The 26236-nt window shown below is 40.4% G+C and overlaps 1 protein-coding gene and 2 pseudogenes across 5 annotated transcripts in view; 1 reads left to right on the top strand and 2 right to left on the bottom strand.

Moving 5' to 3' along the window:
- Positions 1-26236, bottom strand: part of IFT43 (intraflagellar transport 43) — a 101045-nt gene that overhangs the window by 49577 nt on the left and 25232 nt on the right. For all 5 annotated transcript variants that reach the window (XM_009006366.5, XM_035261114.3, XM_002754129.7 and 2 more), the window contains exon 3: positions 15143-15210. In XM_009006366.5, the coding sequence (XP_009004614.1) occupies positions 15143-15210 (68 nt within the window). The remainder of the gene's footprint in view (positions 1-15142; positions 15211-26236) is intronic.
- On the top strand, positions 9867-10379 carry LOC100393451 (small ribosomal subunit protein eS24 pseudogene; annotated as a pseudogene).
- Positions 21783-22518, bottom strand: LOC144577446 (ubiquitin-conjugating enzyme E2 L3 pseudogene; annotated as a pseudogene).

Below are 26236 nucleotides of genomic sequence, written 5' to 3'. Positions count from 1 at the left end.
AGGAGGAGTTGTTAGAAAGTAAAATATATTGTGACAATTCCACTCCTGCCGTTCATCAATAAACTGACAGATCATTTAGTGTCAATTAGGAGTGATAGATGGACAAGTCCCCATGATCCTGGGCCAAAATTAATGGCTGGGAGGGAGAGGGTGATTGAAAATGACGGCTGACATTGAGAGCAAAGTCCTGAAAGTCCCTGAGGGGCCATTACTTGCCTCATTCCCTTGCAGATCAATGCAGGGACAAACCCAAAAACAGACACTTTGAGACAAAACTTAATCAGACTACCTTTCCTTCCCTCTTTACCATGCTGGCTTTTTCTCTTCAGCTCTATTCCCCATGACCAAGTCAGTGACCCACCACAAGTGTCCTAGCTTGGGCAACTTTAGAGCCAAGGACAGCTCCAAGATGGACTCTCTGGCATAGCTATGACTCTGAAGCCAAGGGGAAGGAACTGGTAGTGATCCCAGGCCCCAGGCAATTCCTGAACTTAGCCCTTTCTGTGGCTCAGGGATGAGAATTTCGCCCTGGCCCCCAACATCTCTAGCCAGTGAGGTGGCTGACACATGTTCTGCTCTCCATCCTGGGCAGTGTGATACAAATAAAGCTGAGGTAGCCCAGAACCTCATATTCCTTAGCTATGAGCTCCTCGATCAGCTCCAGAAACAGCCCTTCTGCTTCTCACTGATGACGCTTTCCTCCCACCCTCTTTGCACTGGGATACCTACCTTATTGAACAGAATCTACCCAACAGAGTTAGTGTGATGCATATATAAGGTGCTGCCATAGGCTGAATATGTGTCTCCCCAAAATTCTCAGGTTGAAACCCTAATCGACAATGGGATGATGTTTGGAGGTGGGACTTTCAGAGCTGATTAGGTTTAGATGAGATTATGAGGGTGGGGTCCTCATGATGGGGATGAGAAAGAGACATAAAATCTCACTCCTTATGTGCACGTGCCAAGGAAAGACACTTAAGAACGTAACTCGGAAAATGGCCTCACCAAGAACCCAACCATGATAGCACCCTGATCTCAAGATTTCTAACCTCCAGAATCATGAGAAATAAATGTTTGTTGTTTAAACCTCCCAGTATATGGCAACTTGTTACAGCGACCAAATTAAGACAAGTACCTAGCACAGTGCCTTTGTTATTATCATCCAAAAAGAATTTAAGGTGAGTACGCTATTTCTGGTGTCAATTCTTTGCTGTTAACTAGACTGACAATAAGGTGATTATCACTCCCACAACACCAAATCTTAAACCAAAATGCTTTCATGATCTTGTTCTGATCATCAAAATTCATCCAGCTTGACTCCTACCTCCTCTGTAAGGTACTCCCTGACCATAGCGATTACTCTCCCTTCTGACATCACATCACCAGTGTCACTCATTCACTTGTTCCTCATTTACAATGTGCTCCTTTGGCCAACATGCTCCTTCTGCCATTCCTGATTTTTATGGATGAAAATGTCTCCTGAATTAGAATCTGAGCTCTCGCAGGACAGGAAGTATATCTTCTATTCTGGTACTCACTAGGTATCCAGCAAATAGGAGCTTGTGTTTCCAACCTTAATGAGGTAGGTCCTCAAAGCAGCTCAAGTGTCACCTCTTATCCCTCGTCAGCCTCTTTTTCTGTTTTAAATCTGTCCTACTTGACCTCAAGATACTACTCTCCTTTTCCTCAACAAGCACAACAGTCAGTCTGTCTTCCCACTGAGAAAAACGGGTAAAAAAAGAAGCCAAACCAAAAGGAAGTTCTCTGAATTCCCCATTCCCCTCAATCCTCTATAACTTACCCAGCCTTTCCAAGCTCCGTCTGTCTTGGAGGAAAATTATCCACACCCCTCCTCCTGTCCAAGGTCAGTCAGTCTCTCTTGGAAGGTCTTATCTTATCCCTCCAGGATCCTGCTACATCAATTAACCCCTACTACATCTCTAATCACTCTTTCCTTATATACTACAGACATGATTCTTAATATAGACTCTTCTTCCAAATACTGTTCCATCCCTTTCCTTTTTTCATAGTATCCTATATTACTGGCTACTTCCTCATGTCCCTTATCCTCTTCAATCTACTGTAATCTGGCTTCTGCTCAAACACAAATAACTGTAACCACTTCCTCAAAGGCCCCTCGTAGCTTCCAAACAGCCAAATCCAAAGATCTGTCCTTGTCTTCTCCTATTTTTGTAGATGACTCAAAGTGCAGCTCTCTTTTACCTCACTTCTCAACTCCTGAGCTGTGGAAATTACCTACATGTCCCACTATCAGCCCCTAAATCAGGTCTCTCCTGCCTTCCCTCTCTCACAGCACCACTACCCACCAGACACCTAAGTGGGGCTCCTTGCAGTGACTCCTTCCTCTGCCCTACATCCAACCAATGGCATTTCTATTAATTCTACCTCCTAAAGGTCTCCACATCTCCTTTCTTTTCCACCGTCACACCACACCCCTGGTTTAGGCTCTTATCTTTCATGTAGATTATTACTTCCCAACAGGTCTTTTCAGCTCTCCACCTTCCACGCTGAAAGCAAAGTGACCATTTAAAAATACCGATCTAGGCCAGCGCGGTGGCTCACGCCTATAATCCCAGCACTCTGGGAGGCCGAGGCGGGTGGATCACGAGGTCAAGAGATCGAGACCATCCTGGTCAACATGGTGAAACCCCGTCTCTACTAAAAATACAAAAAATTAGCTAGCTGGGCATGGTGGCACGTGCCTGTAATCCCAGCTACTCTGGAGGCTGAGGCAGGAGAATTGCCTGAACCCAGGAGGCAGAGGTTGCGGTGAGCCGAGATCGCACCATTGCACTCCAGCCTGGGTAACAAGAGTGAAACTCTGCCTCAAAAAAAAAAAAAAATACAAAAATTAGCTGGGCATGGTGGTGCACGCCTGTAGTCTCAGCTACTCGGGAGGCTGAGGCAGGAGAATTGCTTGAACCCAGGAGGTGGAGGTTGCGGTGAGCTGAGATCGTGCCATTGCCCACCAGTCTGGGTAACAACAGCAGAACTCCGTCTCAAAAAAAACAAAAACAAAAAGAAAGAAAAAAGAATACTGATCTGATCATTCATTCTTATGTTCAATAAACAGCCACTAAGTGCCTACTATGAACTAGGCACTGTGCAAGGTCCTGTGGGTATGTAAATAAGAGAGTGTGTCTCCTCTCATGGAGCTTACATACAGCAGATAGAAAAAAAGAGTATGTATGCATGCATGCAGATATGTCAGGTGGCAATAAAGAAAGCAGGCAATGGGACCACAGAGCGATGAGGGGTGCTACTTTATGTAAAGTGAGGTCAGGTAGGACCTTGTAAGCCATTGTAAGCACTTTGGGTTATACTTACTGAGATCTAGGGAAGACTTTGGAGGCACAATTAGGGGAGGGGGTACAAGGGGTTAAAATTAAGAAGACTAATTTGGATGTGTCAAGTTGAAAACATCAAGTAGACAAATGGTCATCTAGGAGAAGAACTGGGCTGGAAATAGAAATTCTGGAGTCATCACTGCGTAGACGATAGTCAGACCTGAGATCAGGTTGAGATCATGCAGAAAGTAAGTGTTGACAGAAAGGAGAGGAGGTTAGAGGAAGAGCTCTGGGCATCCCAACATTTTGAGGGGTCAGAACCGGCCACAGATTGAAAAGCCAAGCAAGTGAATACCTCAGAAAGTAACACGTGACAAGGAAAAGCTTCTCTCTCCAAGAGGAAATGGATTTGATCTGGAAAAATCTTAATGTTTTCACTGAGGAAGGAGTACTGTGATAATCTTTTGTTCTCTAAGAAGCGGACATGTTTATCTTATTTTCCTATTTTTTTTTTCTTTTTTTGAGATGGAGTCTTGCTCTGTTACCCAGGTTGGAGTGCACTGGTGTGACCTCAGCTCACTGTAACCTCCGCTCTCTGGGTTCAAGGGATTCTCCTGCCTCAGCTTCCCGAGTAGCTGAGATTACAAGTGCATGCCACCATGCCCGGCTAATTTTTGAATTTTTTGGTAGAGACGGGGTTTTACCATGTTGGTCAGGCTGGTTTTGAACTCCTGACCTCGTGATCCACCTGCCTCAGCCTCCCAAAATGCTGGGATTATAGGCGTGAGCCACCGCATCCGGCTTATTTACTTATTTCAAAATAAATTCCAGATATGACAAGTATTAAAATCCCCTAATAATTTAGGAAAAGAAGGCTCCTCCATAAGATTCACATTAGTAGATGAGACGTGCATTTCAACATCACCTTCTTGTTTTTGCTTAACACTAAAAAAGACTGTTGTGTGGTCTATAAGGAAAACAGCATGGTATGTAATAGCCTAGGAATAGAGAGACCACTGGTACAGAATAAAGAGTCCAAAAGCAGACCCTGGTACATACAAAGATTCAGAATACAATAAAGGTGGTTTCTCAAAGCACGAGGAAAAGATAGATTTTTAAATAAATGGTGCTGGGACAATAGCTATTTAGAAAAAAGTAAAACCATACATCAAAATAAATTCCACATGGATCAGAAATCTCAGTTTTTAAAATGAAAGGGTATGGCTATTTTCCAATAAAACTTTATAAAAATAGGCAGCTAGCCTGTGGGCCACAGTTTGCTGACACCTAAGATACAGCAACAAAGGAGGAGAAATATAAAAATATAAAAACTTATATATGTACAGATATATATAAATTATATATATCTGTATATATAATTATATATAATTTATGTATCTGTATATATAATTATATATATGTGTGTGTGTGTGTGTGTGTGTGTGTGTGTGTGTGTGTGTGTATGTCTACTTTTCCAAAAAGAAGTACAGGAAAGATAAATCAGAAACTACCTATAGGAAATGGATGGAATGAGGCAGAGGGGATGATAAGGATGGGTGTGATAACATCTCTGAGTATATCTTTCTATACAATTTTAACTCTTGATCAGTGTAATGTTCTACATATTCAAAAGTGATTTAAATAAAAAGGATTTTTAAAAACCTTAAAATTGAACACAAATAGAAACAAGTGAATGTAATTGTGTATTCAATTGATATCTGAACCTAAAGGAGAAATAATTCAATTACCTTCTGAAAACAGTATCCTGAACTTGTGTGATGCATTTTAAGAACAAAAAGAACCACAAAGAAATCTTGAGCTTTTCTTAGGAAGTTCCTTTTTGATAATGACATTAGTATAGTAACTGTAAAACTACTTTGTGTGTGTTACAGGATAGAGGGTATTTTTTTAAATGTGTTTCCTAGTTCTATTAAAAGAGCCTAGAAGTAAAGATATCCAATAGTAATGAACAGTGTGCATCCAGATCTTGAATTCTAAAACTATTCGCCACCAAAAGGACCCAGGCCTCCTTGGAGAAGTAGCTGACTCCAAGGAAAATACAAAGTTATTCTGGAATATCTTACTGCATTGAAAAACAAGCATGTGCTCAAATACTAATACAGCATAAGGCATAAGAGTCATCTTGAAGTTCTCCCTGCCCAAATATGGGACAAGCTGAGTACTAATAATAATCAGTATTATAGAAAATAAAAACCGTGGTGAGGGAAATGAGCAATAACACAATGAACAATAAAAATCCATGAGTCCAGATAGGTGCAGAAGTTCATGCCTATAATCTCAGCACTTTGGGAGGCCAAAGTAGGAGGACTTCCAGGAGTTTGAGACCAACCTCACCAACAAAGGGAGACCACATCTCTACAAAAATAAGAATTAAAAAAAATTAGCCAGGCATTGTGGCACAGGGCATGCCTGTAGTCCTAGCTATGGGGGAGGCTGAAGCAGGAGGGTCACTTGAGCCCAGGAGTCTGAGGTTACAGTGAACTATGATTGCACCATTGCACTCCAGTCTAGGCAACAGAGAGAGATTCTGTCTCAAAAAAAAAGTACAAAAATAGACACATAGACCAATGGAACAGAACAGAAAACCTAGAAATAGAATAGCATACCAACCAATCTGTGGCAAAGTCAACAAAAATAAGCAACAGAGAAAGGACATCCTATTCAATAAATAGTGCTGGAAAAACCAGCTAACCATATGTAAAAGAATGAAACTGAACCCATTCCTATCACTGTATAAAAAAAAAAAATTAACTCAGGGCTGGGCACAGTGGCTCACACCTATAATCCCAGCACTTTGAGAGGCCAAGGCAGGTGAATCACCTGAGGTCAGGAATTCTAGACCAGCCTGGCCAACATAGTGAATCCCCTTTCTCTACTAAAAATACAAAAATTAGTTGGGTGTGGTGGCACATGCCTGTAATCTCAGCTACGCAGGAAGCTGAGGCAGGAGAATGGCTTGAGGCTGGGAGGTAGAAGTTGCAGGGTGGTGAGATCATGCCATTGCACTCCAGCCAGTGACAAGAGCAAAACTCTGTCTAAAAAAAAAAAAAAAAAAAAAAAAAAAAATTAACTCAAGATGGATTAAAGACTTAAAGGTAAGATCTCAAACTATAAAAATCCTAGAAGAAGGCCTAGGAAATACCTTTCTGATATCAGCTTTGGCAAATAATTTATGACCAAGTCCTCAAAAGCTACTGTGACAAAAAGAAAAATTGACAAGTAAGATCTAATTAAATTAACGAGCTTCTACACAGCAAAAGAAACTATAAATAGGGTAAACAAACCTACAGAATGGGAATGGGAGAAAATTTTTGCAAACTATACACCTGACAAAGGACTAATATCCAGAATCTATAAGGAACTTAAACAACTCAACAAGACAAAAAACAAATAACCCCATTAAAAAAGAGGCAAAGGACATGAACAGACACTTCTCAAAAGAAGACATACAGCCGGGTGCGGTGGCTCAAGCCTGTAGTCCCAGCACTTTGGGTGGCCGAGGCGGGTGGATCACGAGGTCAAGATATCGAGACCATCCTGGTCAACATGGTGAGACCCCGTCTCTACTAAAGATACAAAAAATTAGCTGGGCATGGTGGCGCGTGCCTGTAATCCCAGCTACTCGGGAGGCTGAGGCAGGAGACTTGCCTGAACCCAGGAGGTGGAGGTTGCGGTGAGCCGAGATTGCGTCATTGCACTCCAGCCTGGGTAACAAGAGCGAAACTCCGTCTCAAAAAAAAAAGAAGACATACAAGCAACCAACAAACACAGGAGTAAATGCTTAACATCACTATCAGAGAAATGCGAACTGAAGCCACAATGAGATTCCATCTCACACCAGTCAGAATTGCTATTGTTAAAAAGTCAAAAAATAACAGATGTTGGTGAGGCTTCTGAGAAAAAGGAATGCTTATCCACTGTTGGTGGGAATGCAAATCAGTTTAGCCACTGTGGACAGCAGCCTGGAGATTGCTCAAAGATCTAAAAATAGAACTACCATTTGAACCAGCAGTCGCATTACTGGATGGTATATACATACCCAAAGGAAAATAAATCATTAGACAAAAAAAATATACATGCAAATATATGTTCATTGCAGCACTGTTCACAACAGGAAAGACATGGAATCAACCTAGGTGCCCATCAACGGTGGACTGGATAAAGAAAATGTGGTACATATATACCATAGAACACTATGCAACCAGTAAAAAAGAATGAAATCACATCCTTTGCAGCAACAGGGTTACAGCTGGAGGCCATTACCCTAGGCAACTAATGCAGAAACAGAAAACCAAATATCGTATGGTCTCACTTATAAGTAGAAGCTAAATCCTGGGCACATGTAGACATGGAGGTAGAAACAACAGACACTGGGACTCCAAAAGGAGTTGGGGCGAGGACTGAAAAACCTCCCATTGGGTACTATGTTCACTACCTGAGTGACAGGATCAATAGGAGCTCAAATCTCGGTGTCATGCAATATATCCTTGTAACAAACCTGCACAAGTATCTCCCGAATCTAAAATAAAATAATAGAATTTTTTTATATCGATGAGTCCATAATTTTAAACAGAGCAATAGAAAAAGAAAAGAGGGAAAAGGTAAATTCTTCTTTATAGAAAAACTCCAAGCAATTAATATAGAATGGCAGAATTATAAAGTTAACATTTTGCAACCCCTGATATAGTAACTAACTCAGGCAAAGATCATTAATGGATGCTAAAACCAGCAAGTGAAAGGCTGTAGGTGAACAGGATTCAAAGCGGCACCCCCAAATAATGACTAATTATTTATTTATTTATTTTAAAGGTAATCAAATGTCAACTTTATTGTGTCCATATTAACACCTTTTTGTACTGAAAACTCTAAAAATAGCATAAACTTTGCTCTTATTGCAACCCAAATTTTTGAAAGCCAGAAAATCTAATTATTATGCTCTAACCAAACTGGCTAATGCTTTCTTTATCCACAAGTATCTTTGCTTCAATTTCTTGTTGCTGGGTTTTACCTCACCGACTTTGGGCTTCTAAAACACATGGGAATACTTATACGCTCTTGGCTTCTTTGGGTCAAATCAAACGGTAGAGCTAAAGTTATCCAAATATATCCAGATCCCTTATAAATTACTAGCATCATAGTAGGGAAAAAGATACAAGAAAAACACAACCTCAAACTCATTATCAAAATTATTGGTGTATAATCCATACGAGCAGAGAGTAGCTTTCTCAGGTCTGCTATATAAAATTACCAGCAAGAAAAAAAAGGGTCAAGAATAAGGTTTACTGCTGAAGTGGCTTGGTGTTGTAATTCCCCATTCTAGCATTCTCAGAAGGATATCATCCGCTGGACTCACAGAAACTGCAGGGACATTTGAACATTCCTCTTCCTAATACATTCTTAACTCTCCTAAGCCCAGTGTTCATTAGTGTTCTTTCAGGCTGCCTAGGACCTCTGCCAAGCAACATGTACCTGAATCTTGCCAGCCTTTCTCTCTTCACAGACAGCAATGTTCTTACTCCTCTTCTCCTGTAAGGCAAGTCATCTCCGATTTCCCTGAGGATTGCTGCTCCTGTGGACTGCTGATGGATGAACCCTCTGGTAGAGGGGAAGGGAATTCAGCACTGGCGCTGAGAGTCAGCTTACTAAGGTTCTTTATCAATGTCTTGGAGAAGTTTTGAAAGGCCCCTGAATCATCCGGATAAGTTTCTTCGGTGACCACTTGTGAAGACTCTGGGATGAAACTTAGATTAAACTTCTGTGTTGGGTCCATTTTCGTCTTGACACTAAGCTTCTCCCGGATCTTTGAAACCCAGCAGAAACTGATGACCGGCAAATTCAAATTGCTACAAGGTAGCCTGGAAAGAAGCTGAAAACTGGAGCTCCAAGGAATGGTGGCAGAACAGACTTAAACCCGACTAATTATTTATAAAGGAAAAAAAGAACATTTGCAATGGAGAGATCTAGAGATCAGCACCTAGACCAAGTGATAAAACTCAGTAACAACAACCAAGGGATCAGCTGATGTCACATGCCTCCCAATTTAACAAGCTCAAAAGGACACGTGATCACCTGCTCTGGTCAACAACCTTTAACTTGAATCTTATGAAGAATCAATTAGAGAAACCCAGAATGTTAGACAGTCTACAACACAACCGGCCTGGATTCCTCAAAAAAGTCAATGTCTTGGTGGGGAATGGGGAAGGGTGAGGCCTAGTTTAGATCAAGAGAGACTAAAAAGACAACTACGAAACACAATGTTTGAGCTCTGATTGGATCCTGGAGTTACAAAAGACATCTGGGGGACCAAAGGGGAGGATTTAAATATAAACTATATATTAAATATTATTAAGCCACTATATAATGTCTTAGATATCAGTGATACTGTGATAATGTAGAGAATGTCATTAATCTTGAGAGATGCATGCTGAAGTATTTAGGGGTGAAATGTCATGACAGCTACAACTTATTTTCAGGCCAAGGAAAAAAAGTGTGTGTGGGGGTGTTGGGGAAGGGGGAAGGGATAAAAAAGTGGGAGGAGGATAGGCCGCCATCATGAACGACACAGTAACTATCCGCACTAGAAAGTTCATGACCAACCGACTACTTCAGAGGAAACAAATGGTCATTGATGTCCTTCACCCCGGGAAGGCACCAGTGCCTAAGACAGAAATTCGGGAAAAACTAGCCAAAATGTACAAGACCACACCGGATGTCATTTTTGTATTTGGATTCAGAACTCATTTTGGTGGTGGCAAGACAACTGGCTTTGGCATGATTTATGATTCCCTGGATTATGCAAAGAAAAATGAACCCAAACATAGACTTGCAAGACATGGCCTGTATGAGAAGAAGAAGACCTCAAGAAAGCAACGAAAGGAACGCAAGAACAGAATGAAGAAAGTCAGGGGGACTGCAAAGGCCAATGTTGGTGCTGGCAAAAAGTGAGCTGGAGATTGGAACACAGCCGAAGGAGTAAAAGGTGCCGCAATGATGTTATCTATGGCCGTTGTGGATTTTTCACGAGAAGCTTATTAATAAACTAAAAACTTTTGTGGGAAAAAAAAAAAAAAAAAAAGTGGGAGGAGAGGGTGGAAAAACTTGGGAGTACATATTTTTAATAATGATTTTCGTTTAAATTTAGCTTTTAAGTCCAGGGGTACATGTGCAGGTTTGTTATATAGGTACAATTGTGTCACAGGGGTTTGTTGTACAGATTATTTGATCACCCAGGCATTAAGCCTAGTACCCAGCAGTTATTTTTCCTGATCCTTTCTGACCTCCCACCCTCCACCTTTCAATAGGCCCCAGTGTGTGTTGTTCTCCTCTTTGTGTTCATGTTTTCTCATCATTTAGCTTCTACTTACAAGTGAGAACATAACAGTATTTGGTTTTCTGTTTCCCTAGTGTGTGTTGTTCTCCTCTATGTGTCCATGTGTTCTCATCCTTTAACTTCTACTTACAAGTGAGAACATACAGTTTTTTGTTTTCTGTTTCTACATCAAACTCACATCAGTTTGCTAAGGATAGTAGCCTCCAGTTCTATCCATGTTCTTGCAAAGAACATGATCTTGTTCTTTTTTATGGCTATATAGTATTCTGTGGTGTATATATAACACATTTTCTTTATCTAGTCTACCACTGATGGGCAAGGATGATTCCATGTCTTTGCTATTGCAAATAGGGCTGCAATGAACATACACATGCATGTGTCTTTATAATAAAATGATACATTATTTCGGGTATATACCCAGTAATAGGATTGCTGGGTCAAATGGTATTTCTTTCTCTAGGTCTCTGAAGAATCACCACACTGTCTTTCACAATGATTGAACTAAGTTACACTCACACCAACACTGTATAATCGTTCCTTTTTCTCTGCAACCTCACCAGCATCTGTTATTTTTTGACTTTTTAGTAACTGCTATCTGACTGGCATAAGATGATATCTCACTGTGATTTTGATTTACATGTCTCTACTGATCAGTGATGTTGAGCTTGTCGGCTGCAAGCATGTCTTCTTTTGGAAAGTGTCTGCTCATAGCCTTTGCCCACTTTTTAATGGGGTTGGGTTTTTCTTGTAAATTTAAGTTCCTTATAGATGCTAGATATTACGCTTTTGTCAGATGCATAGTTTGCAAAGTTTTCTCCCATTCTGTAAGTCATCTGCTCACTCTGTTGACAGTTTCCTTTGCTGTGCAGAAGCTCTTTAGTTTAATTAGATCCCATTTGTCAATTTTTGCTTTTGCTGCAATTGCTTTTGGTGTCTTCCTCATAAAATCTTTGCCTGATCCTATGTCCAGAATAGTATTGCGTAGGTCGTCCTCCAGAGTTTTTATATTTTTGGGTTTTATATTTAAGTCTTTTATCCAAATTGAGTTAATTTTTGTACATGGTGTAGAGAAAGGGTTCAGTTTCAATCTTCTGCATATGACTAGTCAGTTATCTCAACACCATTTATTGAATAAGGAATCCTTTCCCCATTGCTTGTTTTTGTCAGGTTTGTTGAAGACAGTTGCAGGTATGTGGCCTTATTTCTGGGTTCTTTATTCTGTTCTATCGGTCTATGAGTCTTTTCTTGTACCAGTAGCACGCTGTTTTGGTTTCCGTAGCCCTGTAGTATAGCAGTATAGTGTAATGCCTCCAGGTTTTTATGTTTTTGGTTTTTTTTTTTTGGGGTGTGTGTGTGTGTGTGTGTGTGTGTGTGTGTGTGTGTGTGTTTTCTTTTACTTAGGATTGCCTTGGCTATTTGGGCCCTTTTTTGTTCCATATACATTTTAAAATAGTTTTTTCTAGTTCTGTGAAGAATGCCAATGGCAGCTTTATAGAAATGGCATTGCCTCTATAAGTTGCTTTTGCCAGTATGGTCATTTTAACAATACTGAGTCTTCCTATCCATGGGCATGGACTGTTTCTCCATTTGTTTGTATCACCTCTGACTTCTTTGAACAGCGTTTTGTAGTTCTCCTTGTAGAGATCTTTCAAGACAGTACTATTTTGAAGGCAACAGCTGCTCAAGGAAAGTCTACACTAGAATAATGACTATTCTTTGAGAAACTATTCTTGTGTATATCTTAAGCAGTTAAATTTGACAACTGGCCATCTCACTGGTATAATTTGTTAAAATCTTTCATCTAAGACTTAGTGCAAGGGATTAAGGAATGAAATGTAATCCAGTCTTTAGAACTGGACTCTGAACTAAGCTAAAAAACATTAAGCACGTTCCTTACAGGCATGTATGACTCCACTTATTTCATCTATAAAATGGGACCAAAGGCAAAGGTAGCAAAATGTCTTGGCCTTACTATCATATTCTCCGTCAGGCTGGCCTAGATTAACTATATTTAAGCAATGAATGAAACTTCAAGAATCACAAAGACTAACTGTCGTCAAAACCTGTTTAAAGCATCTGGAAGGTGCTGACAGCTACAGAGGCTAAGAAATGTGGCTAGAGGTGACAGCCAGCACTGACTTATTATAGAGGCCATTCACAAAATACATGTTAGCTAACACTTTGATGCTTTAGAGCCATGGAACTTAGAGACCTGCCTTATTACCTTACTCCTTATGTACTACTGTTAGTCCTAACTTAATTGCAGCAACTGGCTATGTAGTAGCTTTATGCTGAGTACTCTTCCTGTGTATTCAAGGCTCAGAACAACCCTTTACAATGGGTGTTAGTATTGCTACTTTACAGGGTTAAGTAACTTCCCCAAGTTTACACAGCCAGTTAAATGCTGAAACCTGAATTCAAACCCTGGTATGTCTGAATCAGATACCCGTGGTTTTAACCTTACTGTGATGTTGCTTCCTATGAGTAAAACAAGAGATGCCTTAATTACCACACCTTAGCCTGAAAATCCTGCTGGTTTGAGTGTGGAAGAAATGCAGAGAGGGTATGTGGTAGGATGAAGTTTGAGGAACACTTCCTCCTTATATAAGACAAGGTAATTCTGTAATTCTGAAACCATCCCAGAGATATGGATGCTTATCCTGGATAACCGAGGATCTCGCAGAGTTTTCTACTCTAACTCATGTGCATTCCCAGATGCTGGCAGAAATCCGAGGGGATATCATTCATTGGTTATGTCTAATTCAAGCTTGTCCAACCTGCCTTATTTTGTTGTTGTTCTGCTTTGTTTTATTTTAGGCTTTTAGCAGCCTGAAACAATGGTTTTTAGTTTCTGTCTCTAGGGATAAGTGGAAAAGAAGGATAAAGAAGGGGTTTTACTGGCCCAATCAGAAACAGAAACTAAGAACCCGTGACTGTATTCTCTTCCCTTGAACACCCCTGGCTACTTCTTAACATCATAAGGTTCAGAAAATACTTCTGATACTACAGCTTTGAAAATCTGACATTCCTATGCTAAGGCTTTAATGTAGTTCACAACTAAAGAAGATTCCTGACATTCGAAATAAACACTGCTTTTCTTAATGTGGAATTACTTCTCCCAAACAGACCCTTCAGATGAAGCATTTATGCCACCATAAAGATCCCAACGCTCCTGTAACTCATAAATATCGCCACTGCCAGAATGCCTGTGAGAAGAATATGGTCAAAGCTCATCTATGAGGATAGAATGAGGATAAGAAACAAGCATCATCACCATGATAACAACAGCCAATGTCCATCAAGTGCTTCCTAAATGCTTCTCTCTCTTCTAACGTGTTATACATATGAATTCATTGAATCCTCACAATGATCCTTTCAAGTAAGAACTATTTTTAACCCTGTTGTGGAGATGCAGAAATGGAGACCAGAGATGTTAAATTACTTGTTTGCAGTCTCTGAGATAATAAACGGCATAGCTAGGATTCAAAGCCAGGCACTTGCCTCCAGAACCTGTGGCTCTCACCATACTCTGCTGCCTCTTGATATGGAGCCACAGGGATTAGCTTCTGGTCTAAGCTGTGGAAAGGCTTCAAGGGCCTTTCACAACAGCAATGGTCCTGTTACATATGTAATTTCCTTCAGTCTTTGAATCACCCTGTAGGGAACATCAATGTGTCCTCCCAGGGCTCAGCCACAGTATACACCTTGCTCAACCTCATCCAGCTCAGAGAGAACGGCATCTGCATCCACAGCCCCACACTGTGAGCCCTATGCAGTTTATAAAGTGCTGCTGCATGCACTGTGACATTAGGTTTCCCAGCCTTCCCAGGACCTCTGGATAGGCTGACTAGATAATGTTGGATGGTTATGGCACCAATATTCATGCCAACTTACAGTAAACAAAAGATACCAACTAGGCAGGGTGATGGGACATCTGTATTAGTCTCCTTTATGAACAATGACTGATCTATGTCAGGGGAAGACATACCACAGAGTTCGTCAGCAGCTACCAGCAGGCAATTCCATTATGTTTAGAAAATTAAGAAGAACACAGAATGCTGCAACACGGATAAACTTTGAAAACATTATGACAAGTGAGAGAAGTCAGCCATAAAGGACCATATAATGTAGATTCTACTTATATAAAATGTCCAGAATACGAAAATCAGAGAGAGAGAAAGTTGACTGGTAGCCACCTAGATCTAGGGGGGTTGGGGGGACGTGGGAAGTGGCTGCTGATAGATACAGGGTTTCTTTTGGTGGGGAGGTGATAAAAATACTGTAAAATTGATTGTGGTGATGGCTGTACAACTCTGTGAATATATTAAGAATGATTAAATTATACATTTTAAATAGGTGAACTGTATGATATGTCCATTTTTTCTCAGTAAAGCTATCGTGAAAAATAGAACAACACAGGAGCAAAGTCCCCACCCCACTGTATCCAGCACCAACCCCACTTCTATGAACTACTGGTACTCACTTTGAAGACTTCGCAGAATTGTCTGCCCAGCCTCCTTTTCGGCAGCGAGGAAGTGGGGGAGGGGAAGTCTACAAGTCAAAAGAACACAGTTGCTCAACATTTGCATTTATTTTATTTTATTTTTTATTTTCTATTGTTTGAGATGAAGTCTCGCTCCGTCACCCAGGCTGGAGTGCAGTGGCACAATCTCCGTTCACTGGAACCTCCTCATCCTGGGGTCAAGAGATTCTCACACCTCAGCCTCCCGAGTAGCTGGGATTACAGGCGCGCACCGCAACGCACAGCTAATTTTTGTATTTTTAGTAGAGACGAGGTTTCACCATGTTGACCAAGCTGGTCTCAAACTCCTGACCTCAAGTGATCCACCTGCCTGGGCCTCCCAAAGTGCTGGGATTACAGTCGTGAGCCACTACGCCCAGCCAACATTTGTGTTTAAACACCAATGGTTGAGGGTAAAGTCACCTACACCCATCAATATTCAGACTACCTTTTGAATAAAAATACAGTAACCTTTCTAATTTACTATAAAAATCTGGGTTCCTTCATACCCTCCTGGTGACTTATAAATTGGCACCATGCTTCTGGAGGGCTATTTGGGGACGTTTATTGAAAGCCTTAAAAATATTCATACTCTTTGGACCTAGCAATCTCAGGAATTGATCTCACGGAAAAAATCAGAGAGGAATATAATGTTATTTTTGAGTAGGAATAGCTGAAAACAACCAAAATTGCTAGCAATAAGGAATTAAGTAAATGGTAGAATGCAAATACTATGCAAGTAACAAAAAAAAAGTTATAAGAAATACCCAATAAGAAAGTTCAATCATTTTAATTTTCAAAAACATGTTACCAAACAGTAAGTATATGTTTTTGTTGCATTTTTTGAAATAATTATCAATACATACTATCTAATGTTAATGGATTATATGTACACGACTGAGAGGGGACTCCATGGCAATTTTAATTTTCCTTTTCTCTGCTGCTTTTATAAAAATAAAAGTAATAAAATAAAGATGTAAGAGTGAGACTTGCTTAGAAGACACAAACTAAGTTGGTGGATGGATTAAAAATCTATTTAAGAGGCCCACCCCAACCTCTGCCACTGCTGCAGTGACTGAGCACACTGTCTGAGAAGCTTGGGGATTGACCTGCCCCCACTTCCCATCACCACTAGCACCCATGTATGCCATCTAGGGGCCTGAGGATAGGCTGACCCCACCCACCACCACCACTGCCAGAACACACATGACTCAGGGGCCTAGGATCGATCCACCCTGCCCACCACCACTGGTGCACATTTTCTGGGGTCCAAAGGACCATTTTGCCCTTTCTACCTACCACCCATGCATGGTCTGGGGGCCTGGGAATACGCCTATCCCGCCTGCCAAAAAGAACAAAGCTGGAGACATCACACTATTTGACTTCAAATTAATAAATGGCAGAAATAAGTCCTTAGCTATCAATAATAACCTTGAATGTAAATGGATTAAACTCCTCACTAAACTGGCTGAATGAATTAAAAAACATCACTCTACGCTGTCTATAAGAAACTTACTTCACTTACAAAGACACACATAGACTGAAAGTGAAGGGATGGAAAAGAAAATTCCTGCAAGTAAAAACCAAAGCAAGCAGGAGAAGAAACTACACCTACACGAGATAACACAGATTTTAAGTCAAAAATTGTAAAGGGAGGCTGAGGCAGGAGAATCACTTGAACCCAGGAGGTGGAGGTTGCAGTGAGCCGAGATCGCACCACTGCATTCTGCCATGGAAACAGAGCAAGACTCCACCTCAAAAAAAAAAATTGCAAATAAGGTCTTTCTATAGTGATAAGGGGATCAATGTAACAATTCTAAATATATATGAACCCAACTCTGGGGCTTCAGATAATAAAACACAAATATTATTAGACCTAAATAGACTCGAATACAATAATAGTTGGTGACTTCAACATCCAACTCTCAGTACTGGATAGATCACCTAGACAGAAAACCAATGAAGAAAACTGGAATTTAAACTGTACTTTAAACCAAATGAAACTAACAGACATTTACCGAACATGCCATCCAACAGCCACAGAACACACATTCATCTCATCAACACATGGAACATTCTTCAGGATAGACCTTATGTTAGGCCACAAAAAAAAGGTCAAGAAATTTTTAAAAACTGAAATCATATCAAGTATCCTTCAGATGACAATGGAATAAAACTAGAAATCAATAACAAGAGAAATTAGGGAAACTGTACAAATACACAGAAATTAAACAACATGCACCTGAATAACCATCGGACCAATGAAGAAATTAAGAAGAAAATTTAAAAATTTCTTGAAACAAATGAAAACAGAAATACAGCATACCAAAATCTATGGGATACAGCAAATGCAGAGCCAAGAGGGAAGAATAGGAATAAATACCTACCTGGAAAAAAAGAAAGATTCCAAATGAACATAACTAACAACACACCCCAGGGAACTAGAAATGCAGGAACAAGCCAAACCCAAAATCACTAGAAGGAAAGAAATAATAAAGATCAGAGCAGAACTAAACAAAATAGAGACAAAAAAAACACAAAGGATCAATGAAACAAAAGATGATTTTTTGAATAGATAAACAAAATTAGTAAACTGCTAGCTAGACTAACCAAGAAAAAAAGAGAGAAGACCCAAATAAATAAACGTAGAAATGAGAAAAGAGACATTACAACTGATAGCACAGAAATACAAAGGATTGTAAGAGACTATTATGAACAACTATATGCTAATAAATTGGAAAACCTAGAGGAAATGGATAAATTCCTGGACACATACAACCTACCAAGACTGAACCAGGAAGAGACAGAAAACCTGAACAGACCACTAACAAGTAATGAGACTGAATCAGTAATAATAATAATAATAATAAACTCCCAAAAAAGAAAAGCCCAAGACTAGATAGCTTTACTGCTAAATTCTACCAAATTTACAAAGAACTAACACCAACTTTTCTCAATCTAGTCCCAAAAATTGAATGGGAGGAAGTTCTTCCCAACTCATTCTACAAGGCCAGTATTACTCTGACACAAAAACCAGGTAAGGACACAAGCACCACCACCACCACCACTACCACAACTGTGGGCCAACATCGCTGATGAACACAGGATGCAAAAATCCCCAGCAAAATACAAGCAAACTGAATCCAACAACACATCAAAAAGTTAATACACCACAATCAAGTGGGATCTATCCCAGGGATGCAAGGATGGTTCAACATAAGCAAATCAATAAATGTAATATATCACACCAACAGAATGAGGGATAAAAACCATAATATCATCTTAATAATACAGAAAAAGCATTTGATATAATTGAATATGCCTTCATAATAAAAATTCTCAGCAAATCGGTCATAGAAGGAACAAATCAGTCCTCAACTTAATAAAGGCCACATATGACAAACCCACAACTAACATCATACTTAATGGAGAAAAGCTGAACATTTTTCCTCTAAGACCTAGAACAGGACAAGGATGTCCACTTTAACCACTTTTATTCAACGTAGTACTGTAAGTTCTAGCCAGAGTAATCAGGCAAGAGAAAGAAATAAAAGTCATCCAAATTGGAAGAGAGGAAGCAAAATTGTCCCTCTTTGCAGATGACATGACCTTATATATACAGAAACCTAAAGATTCCATCAAAAAATTCCTAGAACTAATAAATGAATTCAGTAAAGTTGCAGGATACAAAGTCAAAATGCAAAAATCAGTAGTGATTCTACACACCAATAACAAACTAGTTGAAAAATAAATCAGGAAAGTTATCCCATTTATAATAGCTACAAAAAACATACTTAGGAATACATTTATCCAGAAAGGTGAAAGACTTCTACAATGAGAACTATAAAACACTGATGAAAGAAATTGAAAAGGACACACACAAACAGAAGGATATCCCATGCTCGTGGATTAGAAGAGTTAATATTGTTAGAATGACTGTACTACCCAAAATAATCTACAGGTTCAATACAATGCTGTCAAAGTACCCATGACATTCTTCACAGAAACAGAAAAACAATCCTAAAATTTGTATGGAACCACAAAAGGGCCTGAATAGCCAATGCAATACTGGGCGAAAAGAACAGAGCTGGAGGTGTCACACTATTTGACTTTGAAATATATAATACTATAAAGCTATAGTAATCAAAACAGCATAATATTGGTATAAAAACAAATAGAGGCCAGGCATGGTGGCTTGCTCCTGTAATCCCAGCACTCTGGGAGGCTGAGGCAGGTGAATCACCAGAAGTCACAAGTTCAAGACGAGTCTGGCCAACATGGCCAGTTTCTACTAAAAATACAAAAATGTAGAAACCCAGTCTCTACTAAAAATACAAAAATGAGCCGGGCATGGTAGCAGGTGCCTGTAATCCCAGCTACTTGGCTGAGCAGGAAAATCACTTGAACCCATTAAGTGGAGGTTGCAGCAAGCCAAGACTGCGCCATTGCACTCCAGCCTAAGTGACAAGAGTAAAACTCCATCTCAAAAAAATAATAAATAGAAATAAAAATAAAAACAAATAGATCAATGGAAGAGAACAGAGAACCAAGGAATAAATCCATGTATTTCTAGCCAACTGATTCTTGGAAAAGATGCTAAGAACATATTAGGGAAACAAGAGACTCCTCAGTAAGTGGTACTGGGAAAACTGGATATCCATATGCAGAATGACCCCCCATCTTTCACCATATACAAAAATCAAATCAAAATGGATTAAAGACTTAAATGTAAGACCTGAAACTATAAAAACTACTAAATGAAACCTTATGCACAGCAAAGGAAACAATTAACACAGTGAAAGGATAAACTATAGGAAAAGATATCTGCAAACTATTCATCCAACAAGGAATTCGTTTCCAGAATATGCAAGAAGTTCAAATAATTCAATAGCAAAAAAACAAAAAAACCCTTAAAAAGCAGGCAAAGGATCTGAAAACAATCTCACAAGATGACATACAAGTGGCCAAGTATATGAAAAAACGCTCTACATCACTGATCATCAGAGATGCAAATCCAAAACCACACTGAGTTATCAACTTACCCCAGTTAAAATGGCTACTTTGGGCCTGGCCTGAGCTGTCACTTTACTAATGGATATCAAATGATTAATAGTGTTCCTTAAGATTCTAAAAACCAAAATGCTTTATTTTGCTTAACCATAAACCCCAGGAGGCCATGGCTATTAGGTGAAAATCCTTTCTGCCTAGAGGTAACACAAAGCCACATTTCCTCTCATTTTCTTCAAAACAAAGAGATCACCAGCTAAGAGTCACTCCTCCAGAGCCAATACAGTTGAACACCTATTCTAAAATCAAAGGATTTTTTCACCAATTACTGAAGCCATTAGGAGTTGATATAATATAGTAAAAACTGTAGAAGCGACTTTTCATTCCTCCACCCAAACCTTGAGATCACTCAGAAAAGTAAAAACTGCAAACAAATCCTCTGAGCAAAATGAGTCAGGAGCTATGGTAGTTACCTTGCTTCCCACTGGGAGTCTTGGCAAACCTCAGGAGACAGCGCTGAGGCAGAGGGGAGAGGAGGAGGGGCAGTAGGCTTAGCTCTCTGCTAAGCAGGCTTGGGCATTTAGGGGGAGAGGCCTATCTCCTGATGGGAAGTCCTTACATACATGATTTAGTTCTCCGAGTCCAAGGATTAGAAATGTGTTTGTAAACACTCCCTACTCTGAGTCTTGTTATAGGCACACACAAATACCCCATCTGGATGCCACCAGACTTAATTAGCAACTATTATCAAGTTATATGTTCTTCCCCAGAAATCAACTTTGTTCCCTATGTGGGGAACTGTGCACTGGTCCTATATGCACTGGGTGCAATACAAAAAGTATAAGATGTCATCCCTGTCCCAAATGTTCCATGAGTCAAGAAGATGCAGAGTTCAGTATATCAGGCCTGTACGAAATCCACGTAATTGGATGTCAGGCTTAGTCTGAAATAAGAGACCACAATGGAGGGAAGAAGTAGGCGTCAGTGATGGAGACATAGAGTTGTTCCAGGGAGAGGCTGCATACAGGGTCCAAAGGTGAAGCTGAAGAGGAATCCCTCAGCCATGGGGCAGCTCCAGCAAACTTTGCAGTTTTCTTGCCATCTTGCTGGTTTTTACTGGGGCATTATTAAGGCTGCTCTGATAAGCACGCATAAAGCTTACTATACATGTCTAAAAGCGGAACAGAATTGTACAGACTCAGGAAGTGCCGAGGAGAGGTCAAGGAAGCTTTATGGGCAAAGTGGGGCTTGTCCTGGATTGGAAACGTAAAGGAAAAAACATTCCAGAAGCAACCAGATCCAAGGGTGTAGAGATACTGGGGACGGCACATAACTCTCCTATAGTAAACCGTTGTTACTTGACCATCATATTGTAAGGGTCCCCAGGAAACATCTTTCAGCGTTTGGGCCCCTCAGCATCCATTACTCTACAATGCAGGCCTTAAGTGGAAGCTGATGCAACTTGATCAAAATGTGGCAGTTTAAAATTAAATACAAACAATCTGAAATGTAAGCAGATGACTGGCTTGTAGCAATATGATTTTTTTAGAACATCTTACATTTTTAATCCTTTCTTTACCGGTTATCTAGACTACTTTTGATTTAGAAAACTATAGAAAGTTAGTAAGTGTCACAAGCGAATGCCAGGCAGTAGCATGTGTCAATTTTCCACAGAGTCTTGAATGCACTGCTTGGGGTCTCTGCTCATACTTGCTGGAATCAACTGCTGCAGATTTTAGTCCATGGTTTGCTTTTCCCCATATTTCTTTGCAAACTTTTCAGCATTCTTACAGATTTTTTTTACAATCCTTAGAGTACTCTTCAGCTAGGGTCAGCCTGAAACCAATGCTAAGGCTGGGGTCGTTCACGAGTGCTAGGACAGCCTGGATTACTTGGTCAGTTTTGGTTGCTGGCTTCCAGTTTTCAGCACTAATTATTAAAAAGGACAGACCTGCTCCTTTTTGTCATTGTTTGGGTGACAGATCTTTGTTTTAACTGTGGTCTTCGAGTTAAAATGGGTACTCTGCTGGAAAGCTGACTTCCATTCTGGTCTCCTTATCACATGAAGGGTTATCAGGACAATTAGCCCTTGCCAAGTCAAGAACTTAGCTTCCTCAAACCTGGATGTTATGAAGTTTTTTATTCCACATTTTCAGATTTCTTCAAGCTCCTTCATCAGCCTCCTGCTAGCTGCCATCTTGAATTTGGTGCTGCTCCTTTCCCCAGCAATATGATTTTAAAGGTCTAGTTGGTTCCTTCTGCATAGACAGTCCAGCCCCTGAATACTCAGCTGCTCTCCCCAAGAGGTATCATGACACCTAGACCCCTAGTTATCCCCATTTCAAAGAAAGTCCACAGCTGTCTCCCCAGGGCAATCTGAAACACAAGACACACACCTAGGCCAGCCACTGCTGTTGCTCCTTTTATGACCAGCTGCCAGAACTGCTGGCCTTCCCTTCCCAGAGGTGACAGATGAGATGCTGGGGAACCTGCAGGGCTATGAATGCTCTCATCAGCTCAACTGTCAGAGCTCCAGTCCCTGCCCTTTATTCACAGATCTTTCCATTTGGACCAGGGGTCCTTCCCATCAGATCTAGGTAGAGCCAGAGGAGACACAAATGCGTGATTTATTTTTTTCTTCAAATGTTGTGAGTCTGAGTTCTCTACCTAATGGCCTATGTACTTACAGGAAAAAGAATTTACTCCTGCTCCATCACTGAAGCTAAAAACTTAATCTTCAGGTAGGCTAAGACAGTTGTGGCATTTTTTTCCTAGAGTCCCTCAACTCAGGAATCCTCCTTGACCAAGCACTTGGAAAGTCATCTGTTTGGGTTAGCACTTTGAAAGATATCTATTTTCTGTCCCTGTGTTAAGGAGGAGGGAAGAATCTACGTGGAAAAGAGTGATTATAGCTCAAACAAACTTAAAAGCCAGAAAGAAGAGAAGGCCTGATCCTAGAATTCAAGAGTCCTAGTTTATTCTTTAAATTACTCTCCTGAAAGTCAGAGGCACAGCCCCAAGACAACAGCTGGAAAATGATTTCCAATTTTGGCTGACTTATTGCCAGGTAACATTCCCTAAACTTGTTTAAAAAAAGAAAAAGTCTTAAAATATGCAACACCAAGAGGGACAGAAATAGGAACAAGTGACGGTAGTCCTTAGGCAGGGCATCTCTCGTGTTCTCTCTTAAAAGCTGGAGTCACATCTCTGAGTGTGGGAAATGAGCACAGCCTGCTGGGGCTGCCGCCTGATGGACGGAGGGGGCAGGACCCTGCATAGCTCCTGAAGAGCAGCAAAAATGTGTTCTCTCCAAAAATAAACAGGGGGCAGGAATGACTGCGAGTAAAGAGTTAGAAGCACGTGACTAGTGGCTGCAGTCCTGAAATACCAGCTTTCTACAAAAAGGAGCGTGTGAGAGGCAGAGAGTGGGAATTTCAGGAAATGGCCTCTTTATATGGTCTCATCCGAATGGGCTAGGATTCAATAACTGGAATTACCATGTCAGAGGGAGTCTTTAGGGCCAGACTTGTTTCTGATCTTTATATGGTTCCTCCAGATTCTTAAGATGCCAAAACAGAAAAGATGCTGCAGTGCCAAAAAAGGAGCCCTCTGCGTTTAGAAACTTCTCACACACTCTCAGAAGTCCTGGAGAAACTCCACCCTAACCCCAAAATATGAATCAGGCCAGGAGTTCTAAGTCCAAACTGCAACCTGTTTCCAAAGCTCAGTCCAAATACACGCATAAATTCCAACAGAAAGGCATTTACTTAAGCAAAATCTATTGCAAACTTCACACAAATCCATCTTCCAGCTTCTAGGGGCAATGCAGCTCCCACATTCAATCACAGATTACTGACTAAAAACAAACTTCCCTTCCTTTCTCCAGCAATCTTAGAGAAGATCCAAGAAAGTTGTTCTTTATATGCTTGGCGAGTGACAAGGCTGACAGTTATATGGTATGTGCATACGCTGCAGGGCTGGCATCGATTCCTGCAATCTGTCCTCCATGAACAGTTCCAACTCTGCCAGTTTCTTCCTCCTACCTCAACCCTGGCTCTGATAACTAATCCCTCAGAGAACTGAGTTTCTCCATAGCAGATTTAAGGTCATGGAAGGTGATGGATCACCCAAGCTGATAACTGAACTTCTATGAATAAACATAGTTCTCTCAAGCTGAAATGGACATATCAAAATGCAAAGTCTATTTTATGTATAAGAAAGAAAACTGATCATCAATGGCTGCTAAAGCCATTAGGTGCAAGACTGACTGGTGGGCAATTGGGCATTCTCACAATGTCAAAGAATCAACCCATATCTTACGTGCTAGTTGCAGGGGATAAAAATGTCCCTTAACAATGGAGATATCTACCACTATCCTAATCCAGTGATCAAATTTAGCAGCATTAACAGTGGGACGTAATGTGCTGCCACCTGAAACACATGGCGCCACCCAGGAAAACTTCCTGCCTGAAACATTCAACTGGATTCTAATTAAGCCTTCCAATGTGATTTCCAGATTACTGGAAATCAGGTGAGAAAGTAATAAGTAAAATGACTCTTGGAAGAAAGAAATCAAACAAACCCAGGATGTGGGAAACTCTGGTAGAAGAACTGGCCTGATCTTTTCAAATGTCTTAAAAAGATAGTGGTGGGCCAAGTGCAATGGCTCATGACTGTAATCCCAACACTTGGGGAGGCTAAGGCAGAAGGATCACCTGAGGGCAGGAGTTTAAGACCAGCCTAGGCAACAAATTGAGACCCCATCTCTACCAATAATAATAATAATAATAATAATAATAATAAGCCAGGTGACGTGACATGCACCTGTAATACCAGCTACTCAGGAGGCTAAGGTGAGAAGATCGCTTGAGCGCATGAGGTTGAGGCTGCACTGAGCTATGGCCACGCCACTGCACTCTAGCCTGGGCGACAGAATGAGACCCTGTCATTAAAAAAAAAAAAAAAAAGTGCAGGAGTTAGCACACTATTCTAAATTAAAAGAGATGTAAAAGAAACACAATTGTGTGATTCTTGATTGTTGGATTCTGGTGTGAACAAAAGAGCTATAAAAATACTTTGAAGACAACAGTGGAAAATAAATCTGGAGTGGGTAATAGATGGTGTTAGGAAATTATTCATACTGTTAGGTGCAGACTTGATGCTTTCTAGGAAAATATCTTTTTTTGAACATATGTGCTGAAGTATCTAAGTAACGTGTTATGATGCCTATAATTTGCTTTGAAATAATTCAGCAAAAAATTATGTATAAAACACATATTCTGTTTTAAAATATTTTATAAATTATAATTTAAGCAAATATGGCAAAATGGTAGTAACAGTTGAATCTAGGTGATGGATGTATGTTGTTTATTGTACCAATTTTTTCTACTTTTCTAGATATTTCTAATTTTAATGAAAAGTTAAAATGAAACAATGAAGAAACTAGACACATGAAGTTTTGGCTTAACAAAAGAGAAAAAAGGCAGGGTTGGTACGGAGGAGGGTACCAGCATGGAGGTTGTTCCTCAATGCATGTGCTCAGTGAAAAACAATGGAGCATTCTCCACCTAATGGTTGGTAATTCCTAGCATGCTGGAGACCAGAAAACTACTCTACACCCAAAACACAGGGTCTCGAGATCCCTGCCATGACTACAAATGATGGGGGAATGTACTTCTAGATAAAAGTGCCTCCCTGCCCACCAAGCTTCCTGTGGATTATATTTTAATTCTGCAAACCTTAAACTGGGGAAGAAAACAATGTAGTAGAAGAACACTAGAGCCTGGGTGCAGTGGCTCATGCCTGCAATCCCAGCACTTTGGGAGGCCAAGGCGAGAGGATCACCTGAGGTCAGGAGTACAAGACAAGCCTGGCCAACATCAACCCTGTCTCTACTAAAAATACAAAAAGTGGCCAGGCATGGTGGCATGCACCTGTAGTCCCAGCTACTTGGGAGGCTGAGGCACAGCAAGACTGTCTCAAAAAAAAAAAAGAGAACACTAGATGAGACACCAAGTAATCTGGCTTCTAGTCCTTGCTCTACCACAG

Source organism: Callithrix jacchus, chromosome 8, assembly GCF_049354715.1.
Source record: "Callithrix jacchus isolate 240 chromosome 8, calJac240_pri, whole genome shotgun sequence".
Taxonomy (NCBI): Eukaryota; Metazoa; Chordata; class Mammalia; order Primates; family Cebidae; genus Callithrix; species Callithrix jacchus.
This window is presented reverse-complemented; position numbering and strand designations above follow the sequence as displayed.